Source organism: Elephantulus edwardii, unplaced genomic scaffold (genome assembly GCF_000299155.1).
Source record: "Elephantulus edwardii isolate Elephantulus edwardi_28Jun2011 unplaced genomic scaffold, EleEdw1.0 scaffold00294, whole genome shotgun sequence".
Lineage (NCBI taxonomy): Eukaryota > Metazoa > Chordata > Mammalia > Macroscelidea > Macroscelididae > Elephantulus > Elephantulus edwardii.
The window spans coordinates 169,123-184,291 of NW_006400044.1; the positions used below are offsets into that span (position 1 = coordinate 169,123).

The 15,169-nt window shown below is 38.6% G+C and overlaps 1 protein-coding gene across 3 annotated transcripts in view; it reads left to right on the forward strand.

The window, feature by feature from the left end:
• The first annotated feature begins 8 nt into the window (after positions 1–8).
• SMARCAD1 (SWI/SNF-related, matrix-associated actin-dependent regulator of chromatin, subfamily a, containing DEAD/H box 1) overlaps positions 9–15,169 on the forward strand; it is a 113,213-nt gene continuing 98,052 nt past the window's right edge. Inside the window, exons 1-2 of one of the 3 annotated variants that reach the window (XM_006900741.1) lie at positions 9–102; positions 694–930. In XM_006900741.1, coding sequence (XP_006900803.1) covers positions 741–930 — 190 coding nt within the window. In that variant the 5' untranslated portion in view covers positions 9–102; positions 694–740. Of the gene's footprint in view, positions 103–216; positions 442–693; positions 931–15,169 lie in introns of those variants that run through there. The other 2 variants (XM_006900742.1, XM_006900743.1) reach the window with 2 other exon arrangements.

The following is a 15,169-nucleotide window of genomic DNA, read 5'->3' on the forward strand; positions in this document are numbered from 1 at the left end:
TCTCTCCGTGGAAGATCCCGGCCCGGTTACCGTCGCCCCACGCTGACAATCATTTGTTTCTCTCTTCACCTCTTTGTTACATCGCACGGAGGCTGCCAGACCGTAAGTACGACATGACGTTTACAAGAAATCGAGCGAGTGAGCCTTAAAAAAAGACGCTCGAGCACATCTTCCGTTCAGGGAATCACCCCGTGGGCTCTGGATCCTGGCGGCTTCCTCTCAGCTGGGCTCGCGCCGCGTCAACTTCCGGGCGGGTGCCCGACTGCACGGCCTCCGCCGCTCCCCTTCTCTGGCCCCTTTGTGTCCCCGCCGTGTTGAGACTCGGGTCTTGGCACGTTTTCGTCGAGGCGGGGGCCTTCGCAGTGCAGAGAACCTTTTGCTTTTGGCGGGCGCGCGGCCAGCCGGGGGGTTAGAGTGGGGAACGTGCCTGCGCATGTTGGGGTAAGAGGAGGTTGCACGAGGGTCAGCTTGTGGCTCGAGGAAGGAGGGGCGGGGGACGAGGGGAGTGAAAAGAGCAGTGGAAAAGGAAAAAGATTCCCAGTCCACTTTCTGATCACCGTGGCCTAACAATGAGGCGCAGCCATTATAGTCATTCTGAGACACTGGCATATATGCAGGCTTTAAGAACGAACAACTGTGGCTTTGTATTATTTCATCCTCTCTTTTTCCCCCCTTCTTATTTCCATCCCGCAGATAGTTTATTCAAAGCCCCAACTCCACAGGGTGGAGGTTCTGCCATTATGAGTCTTTTCAACCTGGACCGTTTTCGCTTTGAAAAAAGAAGTAAGATTGATGAAACCCCCGAAGCAACCCCACAACCCTCCCAGCCTGGTCCTTCTTCACCAATTTCTCTTAGTGCTGAAGAGGAGAATGCTGAAGGGGAAATAAGCAGGGCAAGCACACCTGATTCAGATATAACCGAAAAAACAGGTGAGTTACAATGTTGCAAACTGATGTAGCAGTCAAAAAATATGTCCAAAAAATGAAAAGTAGGAAAGATCAAGCCTATATCTTATCGTTGCTCCATACATACAAACATTTTGTCTTCCATTGAGTCCATTTAAGAAAACTTTGAGATTGCAGTGGACCCTATTCACCCTCCAGTGAGTATTCAATCCATATTTATTTCGCTTTTACATGAGGTTCAGTATTGAAAGTTGAAGTTACTTGGTTCATCCTAATGGTGGTACTGCTGTTAAGTATTGGCCTACTAACATTAATTTCTTGGGTTGGAACCTACCAGCCTACTACTATGGAAGATACAGTTTCTACTCCGGGGAAGAAAGATACATTTTGCTCTTTAAAGAGTTACAACTTCAGAAACCCCCATTAAAGAGTTGTACTTTATCCTCCCTAGTAAGTGTCATTTGGAACTGAGAGAGGCAATGGATTTGGTCAAAATAGTTGCTATTAATAGTTGAGCCTTGGCCATTCAATCTATTGATACACCTTGGTCAGAAGCTCATTGCGATATTAGGCCTTCAAAAAAATATTGATCACCTACTTTAAGTTAGATCTTATACCTGGTGCCTGATGAAAACCACTGTGCAGAATGATCACATTCATATGCCACCACCTAATTCCACAGAGAGCAAATGAATCATTAGTATTCTCCATGATGATGAAACCATTTTTTTTACATTTTGAGCAAGTTATCACAGAGAATAGAATTTGAGGTAAAGTAGAAAATTAAGATTTTAATTTTAGTTTATAGTCATCAGAATTAACTGTCACTGACTGCCTTTGAGTTGAGCTTGGTGTTTAGAGACCTTCCATCAAGTTTCTGAAATGAAATCTTTAAGGGAACAGACTCTGTCTTGTGGAGAAACTAGTGGATTATAATGCTGACCTTTTGGTTAGTAGCCCAAAACATTATACACAATATACCAAAGCTCTAATGTTGACCTTTTGGTTAGTAGTCCAAAACATTATACACAATATACCAAAGCTCCTTAGTTAATGATTGTTAGATTGGAACTGACTCACAGTTGACCCTCTAGCAGATTTTCAGAGTCTATAAACTGCATATGGGGCAGCTAGTGGATTCAAACCCTTGCCTTTGAGTTGGCAGCAGAACCTCCAGTTAATGATTGTTGAGTGCTGTCAGGTTGGAACTGATAAGTAACTGACCCTCCAGTGGATTTTCAGAGGCCGAAAATCATGTAGGAGGAGATTATCCATATTTCCTCCTCAGAACAACTGGTGGATTCAAACCACTTGCCTTTGAGTTGGCAGCATAATTCCTTACCACTGGCTACCAGAGCTCCATTCCATAACAAGTCAGCAACTCGTTTCTGTTGTATTGGAACAAACTCACAGGTGACTCTGCAGTGGATTTTTCAGAGGCTGCAAGTATAAATCAAACTGGAGTAGATTGTCTTTCTCCCACAAAGCAGCTGGTGAATTTGAACCCTATTCCTTTGGATTGGGCAGCACACTCTTTACCCACTAGGCCACCAGAACTATTGAAAACTATTAGAGGTGTGTATATCAAATTTAATAGGTCTTGGGCATAGTGCTAAATGTTATTTATATATTCTTAGTTAATTCGCGAACAGGGTTAACGAGTTAATTGGCATTATCCTTATTTAGCAGAAATGAGACCTAGAAAGGTCAAATAACATAACTCTTGGTCAGTTACAAAGCTGGTAGGATCAGAAACAAAATCCAAGAAGTCTGATCCCAGACCATAAATTCTTACGCATTACATTCAATGGCAAAAAGCTTTGGTGGGAGAAAGATGGGCATTCTCCTCCTGTGCACCTTACTACCTCTGAAAACCTACTGTAGGGTCAGTTCACACTTGACAGTACACAACAATATTCTATGGGTTTTTTTGGGTTTTTTTATGAATTAAATTGATTACGAGGCAAACAATATTTGACAATTTAATGTTTATTTTGATAGAACCTTTTTCCAAATCACAGTAATTCACATACATTGTTTATTGTGACACTCCCTTTTGGTGTCCAAAATGGGGGAGCGGAGATTGTTTCCCACTAACATGTAATAATAATGTTTTTTTGGATCTTATTATCTACAAATCAGAATAGTTTTTCTAAACACTTTACTGGAATTTTAACATAGATTGGATTAGGAGGTAATTATAAGTCAAACATTGAAAGGTTTAACTGTTTTTAAGCTGTGGAAAATCCACTGAAGGATATTAAAACACCAGTGACCTATACTTATTTCTGCAACAGATGATATATTTTCATTGTAGTTGTTGTTGTTATATCAGTATTTAGATGTTTTTCTATTTCTTACAGTGAGTATTTTTTAGTGAGTGTTTTTAAGGTAATAAGAACAAGGAAAGCCAAGAAATAAGTTCAGAATTTTGAGATTTTATAAGCCTCTGCTTCATCTTAGTTACATGTGTAACATTAGACAAGTCACTTAAAATCTGAGCTCTGGAGTTTACTCACTCTGGTGGCTTAGTGGTAAAGACTCGTAGTGCCTACCCAAAGGCATGTAGCTTGAATCTACCAACTGCTCCACCAGAGAAAACTGGACAGTCTTTTTGTGGGATTCATAGCTTCTGAAAACCTGCTAGAGGGTCAGCTACAAATCTTTTCTAACTTGATGGCACATAATAAAAATATTTTGTAAACTAGAATTCAATGGAATGCTTTTGGGTTTTGGTGATATTGATAATATGAATTGTGGGGGTAGTTTTTTCCCATCTCACTTTTTATTGTGATTTTTTTTTGTTATAATATTGTGCTGTCAAGTTGGAACCAACTCATAGCTGATCCTTCCGTGAGTTTTCAGAGGTAGTCAATCATATGGGAGGAGATTGCCCATTCTTCTCTTACAGAGCCTAATTAGCAGGAATCAAACTGCATGCCGTTGGGATTGCAGCATATTTTCTTACCTCTAGACTAAGTTTTCCATTCAACTATTCCTACACATTTTGTTTTATGACATTTACTTCATTTAAGTGGTGGGCAGAGGAAGGGAGAACAAAGAAAAATATCAGAGATGACTAGAATAGTAATAGGAAATGATAGTTTCCCGGAAACCACAGTCAAAAGAATGTTCCAGTTTGATACATTATAAGCAGTATCAAATGTTACACAGAAGTCATAATTGGATGAGGACTTAGGAGAGAATACTTTTCTTTGGAAGTTATAAGGGTCCTGTTGACCTTTAAAAGATAGTTTTAGCCACATTATGAGGAGGTATAGACAACTCCTTGAAAAAGAAAAGTGCTAATTTGTCAAGGATGAAATGTCAAGAAAAAGGTAAATGTTTCAGGATTATTGAAAATTGAGTATATTTATTGGCCAAAATAAATGTAGTCATGAGATGGAAAGGATGAAGAGAGCTATCAAGGTGATAAGAATTGGACATTGCTGGACTAGAGAGCTTCTAAGACAGTATTATATGCTGTGAAATTAATTTTGACTTACTGGCAGCTTTATGTATGCAAAGTAGAACTGTTTCACAGATCTTTGTGCATTCTGGAGCAGATCTTCCAAGATGTCTCTCCGTGTGGTCAAACCAACATTTTGTCTTACATTTGAGTGTGCCACCATGGAACTCCTATTGCAAAGGAGGATTCACCTTTTAATTAGGATAGAAAAATGAAAAATACAAGGATTGGCGCCTAAGTGCTAGGAATGAAAGAACACTTTTAACTTCCTTTTCTTGATGAAAAAGATTTAGTCCTCTAATATAGTTGTCACTTAAATGTGGCTGCCAGCTTAAAAAAATAACACTTGTCGTTGTTTTTATGTTATGTGCCGTCCAGTTGCTTGTGACTCATAGCGACCCTACGTACAACAGCCCTAAACTCTACTCTGTCCTGTGCCAATCTCACTCTCTATTACACCCAAACCAGTTACCCCAGTCACTGAATCAATCCACCGCATAGAGGGCCTTCCTCTCCTGCACTGTCCCTCTCCAAGGACTAGTCCCTCCTTACAACATGTCCAGAGTATGTTAGACGAAGCCTCAGAATCCTTGCCTCCAAGGAGCTGCCCAGTTTAACCCTCTCCAGGATGAATCTGTTTGTTTTTCTAGCAGTCCATGGTACCCGCAACACTCTTCTCCAGAGCCACAGCTCAAAGACATCAATTCTCCTTCTGTCCTCCCTAGTCATTGTCCACTCTCCGTGATTGCAGAGACCATGGCCTATCAGATGCACCTTTGTCTCCAGAGAGACACCATTGCTCTCCAGAACTTTGGAGAGGTCCTTAACAGCAGACTTTCCCATCGTAATATGTCTTTTAATTTCCTGGCTACTGGTGCCAAGAGTGTTGACTGTGGAGCCAAATTAAAGCTGTGAACAATCTCAATCTCTTCACCATCCATCCTAATGCTGCCAATTGGTCCAGTGGTAAAAATCTTTGTCTTCCTGACATTGAGCCTCAATCCATACTGAAGGCTACAGTCCTTGACCCTCTGCAGCAAGCACTTCAGGTCCTCCTCAGTTTAAGCAAACAGGGTTGTGTCATGTGCATAATGCAGATTGTTGATAGATCTTCCACCAGTCTTGACCTCACATTTCTCATCATAGAGTCCAGCCTTCCAGATAATCTGTTCAGCATATAGGTTGAAAAGGTATGGAGACAGGACACATCCCTGGCATACACCCTTCCCAATTTTGAACCATGCAGTGTTTCCTTGCTCTGTTCTGACGACTGCCTCTTGGTCCAAATTTAGGTTCCACATTATCATGATCAAATGTTCTGGGATTCCCATTCTTCTCAGAGTCAGCCACAGTTTGTTATCCTCCACACAGTCAAATGTCTTTGTCAATTTAACACTGGTAGACATTACTCTGGTATTCCCTGCTTTCAGCTAAGATCCATCTATCATTAGCTACAATATCTCTAGTGCCATGACCCCTTCTAAACCCAGCCTGGACTTCTGGCAGTTTTTTATTGATGTGCTGTTCCTGTCGTTTTTGGATGATGATCAGTAGAATCTTGCTTGCATGTGAAATCAATGATATTGTTCTATAGTTTCCATACTCTGTTGGGTCACCCTTTTTTTGGGGATGGGAACAAATACAGATCTCTTCCAGTCAGTTGGCCAAGTGGTTGTTCTCCAGATTTCTTGGCACAACTTGGTGAGCACGTCCAGGGCAGCATCTGTTAGCTGAAATATGTCAATTGGCATACCATCTATTCCAGGGGCCTTATTTTTTGCTATTTCCTTCAAAGCAGCCTGAACGTCTTCCTTCAGCACCATAGACTGTTCTTGCTCATATGTTTCATGAAATTTTTCTCTGTCTGACAATTCTTTTTGATACAGTGACTCAGTATATTCTTTCCATCTTCATTTAATACCTCCTGGATCATTTAATATTCTGCCTAAAGCATCCTTGATTATAGCAACTCGAGGTTTGAATTTGTTCTTCAGTTCCTTGAGCTTCAGAAATGCTGAGCGAGTTTGACCCTTTTGATTTTCTGACTCCAACTCCTTTCACATTTCATTGTAATATTTTACTTTGTCATCCCGTGCTGCCTTTTGAAATCTTCTGTTCAGCTCTTTAGTATCTTGAATTCTTCCCTGTGCTCTGTCTTCTCTGCGCTCCAGTGCAATATTCAGTTTCTTCTGACATCCATCTTGGTCTTTATGTAGTCTTCTCTCTTTTCAATGATCGTTTGCACTCTTCCTGGATGATACCCTTGATATCCTCCCACAGCTCATCTGGTGTTCACTCATTAGTGTTCATGGCCTCAAACCTGTTCCTGAGATGGTTCTGAAATTCAGGTGGGGTAGACTCAAAGTCATAGTTTAGTTCCCATGGATTCGGTTTAATTTTCCTCAGCTCCAGCTTGAAATTGCATTTAAGTAATTGGTGATCTATTCCACAATCAGTTCCTGGCCTAGTTTGCACAGCTGATATTGAGCTTCTCCAGTGGTTTTTTTCCCGCAGATGTAATTGATCTGATTCCTATACATACCATCAGGTGAAATCCATGTATATAACCTGTGTTTATGTCTCTTAAAAAAACGTGTTTGCAATGAATAAGTCATTGATTGTGCAACATTCAGTCATTCTCTCCCTAGCTCCATTTATGTCACCGAGTCCATGTTTTCCAACTACTGAATCTTCTTCTCTTGTCATTAGTGATAAATACCCAATACTTGATGGTACTAGTTAGGGAGCTGTGGTGGCCTAGTGGGTAAGGGGTTGTGCTGCCAGAGTCAAGCAGTTCAGATCCACCAGCTACTTCGAGAGAAAGGTGGGCAGTCTTTTCTCATGCAGTTTACAGCCTCTGAAAACCCCCCTAGAGGATCAGCTATGAGGTTCATACTCAGTAGCATTGAGTTATCAAAAACAGATTTCAAGGGAGTACAACTCTGTTATATGCATATTGTATGATCTTGAGTAAGACCTCAGTAATTTTGGACTTTATTTCCTTTGCATGACTTTGTCTAGATGTTTCCTGAATTTCACCCTACCAAGTGTAAAATGCTTTTTTGATCCTTTGAATGGTGTAGTAGAATGTATCGTTGTGAAAGTATGAATGAATAAAATGTATAATTTTATTTCGGAATTCTCTTACCTTTGGGCATGCTCAGCTCTCTTTTAGTCTCTACTCCCAAGATGAGCCTTTGCTATATCGTTGAAAAATCACTTGCTTTTTAAAAATCCGTTAATGTTATTTGAGAACAAATTTAGTAGGAGAGTTAGTCGTGAATTGTTTTAGTAGAAAGTACAGTGTAAAGATCTTAAGTATCATTTTCAGTGTACTTTTTTTATCTGTAAATGTAGTCTCTTATATTTTTACTTTCCATACTAAGCTATTGTTTTCTTCATCATATGTTTTGTAAGGGGAAAAAATGATTAACAATGTATTGTGTAATGCAGAAAGTGTCTTATTAAATCCTTGTTTAGGGTTTTTCCACTTTTTAAAAAATTTCTATTGATTTTCTTGCAAAATTTGTATACATGTGCCTCACATACAGTGTTTATTCTTTGACTTTTATCACCCCTTCTTGTTTTTGAGTACCATTGAGTTGGAAATGACCCATAGCTGACCTTCCAGCAGGTTGTCAGAGGCAATTAATTGCACTGGATGAGATTGCCCATCTTTATCCCATGGAGCAGCTGGTGGGTTTTGAACTTCCTGCCTTTGAGATGGCAATGCAGTTTTTTACCACTAGGCCACCAGATCTCCCGTGTGTGTGTGTGTGTGTGTGTGTGTGTGTGTGTGTCCGTCCTTACATTTGAAGACATACCTTTTTGAAACAAAAGTGATACTAAGTATAAAAAGAACAAGGGCAGCATGGGGGTAGTCTATTGACAGTCTACTAATTCTCAAGGATAACTGCCCCACCAATGGCATCCAGCACACAAAATAAATTCCCAGGAGGTCTTACATAATATTGCTAATTCCAATACTAGTCTCTTTGCTCTGGAATCCTTCACCAGTATACAGATTTTACAGAACTATACTCATGGTTATGGGGTTTATTAGGAAAGTTAATAGATTATAATTCAATTTGGCAGCAGAATACAATCCCCCAGTCCAGTCAACTTCTCAAGTGTGGTCACATGCCCTTTGACCTTCAGTCTTGCAACTTTAGGCCATTATTACAGAGCTGTCTTAGTCTTGCCAGTTATGACACCACCCTGAATATCCAGGCAAGTTTGGCAAGGACCCTGGTATCTCTATTGGGCTTCTGCTTCTGTAGACACCATCCAAGTAACGCAGGAATCTTTGACCCCAAAGGATGCACACTGTATTCTTTGCTTGTGTTGAGATTCCCAGATTTATGCCACTGAATCTACTCAATTTAATGGCAAAACTGACCAGTCCCCTGTGGATAGATTAATGCTGTTTGCATGATCTCACCCATTCATGTGGCAAAGTCAAACTCAAACTCAGTAGCTAGGAAAGCCTTTTTGAAGAAACCCTTTACACTGCACTATGTTATGTATGTATTGTCATATAACTTGTTCTAATGAAGTTATATTTGTATGCATTTCATGTTAGTTTATTTTTAAAATTAGTGTTTTCTTATATAATGGTATCATCTTCCTGTAGTTCGCAGTTGATAGTCACAGCTTTATGAGGTTATTCAGGTTTTTTGTTACCAAAAGAGTGGTATAGTGACAATGCTTTTGCAAAGGTATTTTCAATATGTTTCTCTGAGAAAATCTCCTGGAAATGGAATTGTTAAAGATAATTTAAGTAATATTTTGCTATTGCTAAATAACTTTGTGAAACTAAACTTTTACTGTTTCACTTTTGGCTGTGACTTGGCTTTCTAGTGTCTGATTTTTTATATCCTGACTAAAATATCACCACCTTTGTGATAAAACTTGTAGCCAAAAATCACATGTACTGACAACCAAAAGATCCAACAGTTCCAGTCCACCACTGCTCCATGGCAGAAAATGGCAGTCTTTTCCTATAAAGATTTTAGCCTCAGAAATCCAACGAAGAGTCACTGTGAGTCAAAATAGACTCAAAGGCAGTGGGCTTGATTTTTTTAATAGGTATTTTATCTTTACTTTTTTTTTATTTGGTTAAATATGTTTTAATGATACCAGACACGTAGATTTTTTTTTATTTGTTTGTTTTATATCTTTCTCTTCTTCTGATAGTTGATATATGTTTTGTTTTGCTTTAAGTCCACTTTCTGCTCTTAGTTTTACCCTTTTGTGTTGTCAATCCCGTCTTTTTCTTTAGTTCCTGGTAGGACATACATTCCCTGCTATCTTTTAGTCCTTACTGACTCATGATGACTCATCTGTACAGAATAAAATGACTCCGTAAGATTTTCAAAACTGACTTGACACACTCAAATCACCAGGCTCATCCTCCAAGGAGCCTCTGAGGGGATTTGAACCACCAGTCTCTAGACTAGTAGTACAAAGCTTAATCTCATCCAGGGATAGTCTTTTGGCTTATTAATTGATTTCTCTAATCCTGTATTAGGGAGCTCTGGTGAATTAGTGGTAAGACGTTACACTGCCAGCCCAAAGGTGGGTGGGTTCAAATCCAGCAGGTACTCCACAAGACAAAGGTGAACAGTCTTCCTGTGTGATTTATAGCCTCTGAAAACCTGCTGAACGGTTGGCTGTAAGTCAGTGCTGACTTGACAGCATGCAGCAATACTATTATGTAAGACATGCATATGCTAAATCCATGAAGTTGTTACAGTGTTATTGTCTTTCTGTTGACCTGAATGGTATATTGAAGTTATTTCTCTACCTTTTCCCCCCTTTAATAATTTTGAAATGTTTGGGAATTTTGCTTGTGTGTTGTTTTTTTTTTTTTTTTAATATTTTTAGCTTAATTTGTGACCAAAGAATGTGGTCTGTATTGAGATTTACATTGTGGCCTAATACATAATTAATTACTGTAAAAGTTCTAGGCACGTTTAAATAGAAGACTGTGCGTGTGTGTGTGTATGTAAAATAACGTATATGTCATATAGTAGACAACATTTGTTATTTGTAAGTTTTATTGTTTTTAAAAATATGGGCCAGAAATACTTATTATGTCCTAATGACCATTTCTTCCATCCTAAGTAACTATATAAAAGCAAAACCAGACTCCCTACCATCAAGTCAGTTCTGACTCATAGTAATCTTCCCTTTGGTTTCTGAGACTATAAATTTTCATGGGAGCAGATTGCCTGCTTTTCTTACAAGGAGAAACTGGTTAATTTGAACTTCTGACTTTTTGGTTAGTGCATGCCAAGTTATAAACTATGCCCCTAGGATAATTTGACTAACTTTATATACACATATTTTGTGGAGGCTAGCTGCACAACTCCCCATGGACTATTTATTAGAGCTCCTGCACGCACATATATTTTTTTAATGTTGTAAAGAAATAGGACATTATCAAAGTTTATCTTTTATAACCCACTGACATTGAATTGACTCTGGTTCATATTGATCTTGTAGAACGCAGTAGAACTGTCCAAAAGATTTACACCTCTATAAATCTTTGCAAAGGTTTCTCCTGCATAGTGGCTAGTACATTGAGACTGCTGACTTTGAGGTTAGCAGTCAGTGTTTTAGGGCAAAAATTGGCTTTTTGTTTTTATCTAGTTATATATTCTGTGTTTAGAGTTAGTTTATATAAAATATTTCTTTTACAGTGGGTCCTAGTCAAAAAAATTTGGACAGCGCTTTTCTGTATCTACTACTAACCAGAAAGTTAGCTCTTCAAACCCACCTAGCTCCTCTGCTGGATAGAAAGACCCAGAGACCCTGCGAGGCATTTCTCTTGTCCCATTTCTGGTCTTTTGAAAGTGAATCAGACATAATGTGATGACATGTAGTAATAAGGACATAATCTAATTTTTGTTCTGTTAAAAACTTCCTATAGAGACTCTGTTGTCTTCTGTTTCCTACTTTTTCTTTCTGTATATTTCATTGCTATTAGTAGATGGTACAGGTGAGTTACATATTTTTTTAAGTCTAGGTATATTGTTGCTGTTGTGTGTTATTGGATCAGAACTGACTGATTGCTGCCCTTTCAGAGGCATTATATCACATGGGAACAGACTGCCCATCTGCAGATCAACTGATAGATTTGAACCATTGCCTTTGGGGAATTGCAGCATAACTTCTTACCACTAGGCCACCAGAGCTATAAGTTCTCTTATTTTAAAAAAAAAAACCAACCCTCACTTTTTAGCATGTTTATCTTGTGAAATTTAAATAGTTGGACTTCTTAAAATCTATTGCTTTTTAAATAGCTCTTCTATAAGGGCAGCTATTGTAATTCAAAGAAACTACCTTGAAATTTAGTTTCAGGTTAATTGTGCTATTAGAGAAACATGATTTGAAAATGAAAAATTGTTTAAGGTACTTGATCTTGAACTACTCAGTGGCAGGCTTGAATGTTTGTAAACTTAGATATGAGAATGGATGCAAGGAACAGGAAAAATATGGCATATAATGTTATTTTCTTTTGGGCATATTACAGATAATGGGAACATTTATTGGTGATATTCCCTGGAGCTATCCATGCCGTGCTCAAGAATATACCAATGATACAGGTTTCTCTTGTTGTCTCTCTTTAAAAGATGATAGATAGCCTTTTACAATTACTGTTTTATACAAAGGGACAAACTATTTCTACCCATGTTCTCAGAACATTTTTTCCTTTTTAAAAATTCCCTTACACCACAGATTATGTATTTTAACATAGTACTTGTGTTCAGGGTTACTTATCTCTTACTTCTAATCTCTTTAGGGCAAGTTTTTTGTTTCAGCACCTTGTGATACCATGCATTAAACACAAACATTCAGCATGTTAGGATTTTGTAGTAGCCGGTGTCTTTTCTTCATAATTATTTCTACTTTTAACCCCTCTTGTTGTTAATGTGTTTCCTGGTTTGCTGTCTGTCTCCTTTGTGTTACTGCTTAAAAGTACTTACTTTCTTTGGATTGAAAAGTATCATTGTAGCAGGAATATAATTTTCATCATTGGGTCTTTGCTGTTTCTCCTGTTGCTTATTTTAAAAAAATAATCTCAAATGCTTTTTTGTATAATTTATAGTTAAATTAAAATTTCAGATTGTGAACTATATTGGAAAGTTGATCTTTTCCAAATCAGTTCTTACTGTATCTCATTAGTTCTCAAGTGGCAATTCATGGACATTTGGGAATCCCAGAGACCCTTTCAGGGGATCCACAAGGTCACTCCTTTCATAGTATTAAAATATTGTTGTTTTTTGTACAGAGAGTTGGAACTGACCCATAGTTGACCTTCTGGCAGGTTTTTAGAGGCAATTAATTGGACAGGAGGAGATTGCCCATCCTTCTTTTGAAGAGCAGCTAGTGGATTAGGGATCGCAGCACAGTTTCTTGCCACTAGGCCACCAGAGCTCTCTTTTAAGGTATTACTTGTCGTAATACTGTTTATTTCACTATGCTGACATTTATACTGATGGGACCGAAACAGTGGTAGGTAAATGATAGTGCAAATCAAGACCAAACCGCCATACTGTTCTCATGTTTTATTGTATTCTTACAGTTTAACTTAAGAATATCTTTGGTGACAGAATAAAAAAGGAATTTTCTTAAATCCTTTTCATGAGTAGATGTCTTTTTAATATTCTGTGAAATGGAATGAAGGTCAAGTACCCTTTGCCCCATGCTGTAGTTATCTTAAGAGAAAGTATCAGTGGCTTTGAATTGTAAATTAAACTAGTCATTTTTCACTGAACACTAATTTTACTTGAAAAAGCGAACTAGAAACAATTATTGTTCAGGCTTAGCTATTTAGCATATTTTCTAAGCAAAACAATATTTAGGAAAAAACCTATTTTTTATAGTAAATTTTAATTTTTAGAGGGAATTTTTATTTTGAAAAAACTTTTATTCCTTACTATGAATCTGGCAGCTTCTAAAATATGAAAGATTATTATGATTTTTAATTATGATTTCGGTGAATGCTTGGATTTTCGTTAATCAGTACATGCTTTTTTCCTCCCTCCTCCTCCCCCATTCATTTTGTAATCCATATCCTATTCCAGATTTTTTTTTTTATTAAATGAGAACAGTGGTTATATTACCAAATGTGATTTTAAAAAACCAAACAACCAACCATAAACCCAAATCAAACCCACTGCTATCAAACAGGTTCCAACTAATTGAGAAAATCACATTTTTAAAGCTGTACATCTTTTAGGGAGCTCTGGTGACCTGTGGTAAGGAGCTGCACTGCTAACCCAAGTGCACAGAGTTCAAATCCACTAGCTCGCTTCCCCACCTCTTTGGGGCTGACTTCCTCCCATCTTCTTGGCCTCTGCTGCCACCTATCTCCACATACAGCCAACATCATATGCTTTGGAGACCTCAAGACAGCTGTTGGCCTTCAGGTTCACAACATTTACCTGGCCAACAAGGCTATATTGAGGGGTATGTGCTATTGCAAATAGAAATAGTGGTGTTTGAAGCTATTTCCAGCTCCCTAACTGCTGACCTGTGTTATGCTCTGTGTTGTTATAATCACATCAGGTCTTATGAGAAAGAAAAGGCCAGCCTGCCAGAAGTGAAGAAATCTTTGGGCAAGTATGGCCCTGCTAATGTGGAAGACATCACAGGAAATTGAGCTGCAGACAGTAAAGATGACGATGACATTGATCTCTTTGGATCTGATTAGGAGGAGGAAAGTGAGGGAGCAAAAAAGCTAAGTGAAGAATGTCTTATACAGTATGGATCAAAGAAACCAAAAACCTGCGTTTGTTGCCAGGTCTTCAATCTTAATAGATGTGAAGCCTTGGGATTATGAAACCAATGTAGCAAAATTGAAAAAGTGTGTCAGAAGCATTCAGGCAGATGGCTTGGTCTGAGGCTCTTCTAAGCTAGTACCAGTGGAATATGAAATTAAGAAGCTTCAAATACAGTAGTTGAAGATGATAGAGTTGACACAGATATGCTGAAAGAACAAATAACTGCTTTTGAAGACTGTGCAGTCCATGGATGTGTCTGCTTTGGACAAAATCTCGAGTCCATTTGCATCCATCAATAAAAACTTTTAAAAACAAACAAACAATTCACTAGCTGCCCTAAGTCTAGTCTCCTCTGTAGTTTACTGCCTCCTCTGAAACTTACTGGAGGATCAGCCGTGGGTTGATTCTACCCATATATTGAAAGGAAAATTTTTGAACGATGTCCCCACACCCAGTCTTGTAAGAACCTGTACTTTTGGTCTTGTGTAAACGTTTATGTTCCAGGAACTAGCCGACCACAAAGTGAACAAACACTGAAAAAAAAAAACACACACACACAAAAAAAAACACCCCTGTATCTTAACTGGCATCAACAGCAGGTGGCTGACCTGGGACTGAACTTCTGCTTTTCTGAAGAGCCAATGAGCAATCTCCACGCCAAAGAACCCCTAGACCCTCTATAAAACCCCCTTGCTTTCTCAGCTCGGAGTCGACTCCCTTGTCTCCTGTGTGAGATACCAGTCGACCCGGAGCTTCGCCAATAAAAGCCTCGTGTGTTTGCAGCAAGTGTTTCTGGTGTGAGTTGCTCGGTCTTTCAATATAACAACCAGTCTATAAATCTTTAACTTTTTTTTCCCTTTTAAATCTTTTTGTTGTTGGTGGTGAGGGTGGTGTGTATTGTTGAATAAGATCCAAACTGGCACAGGAGGAGATTACCCCTCCTTCTCCAGCAGAACACCTGGTGGATTCAGACTGTAAGGCTTTAGGATTTTAGCATATCTTC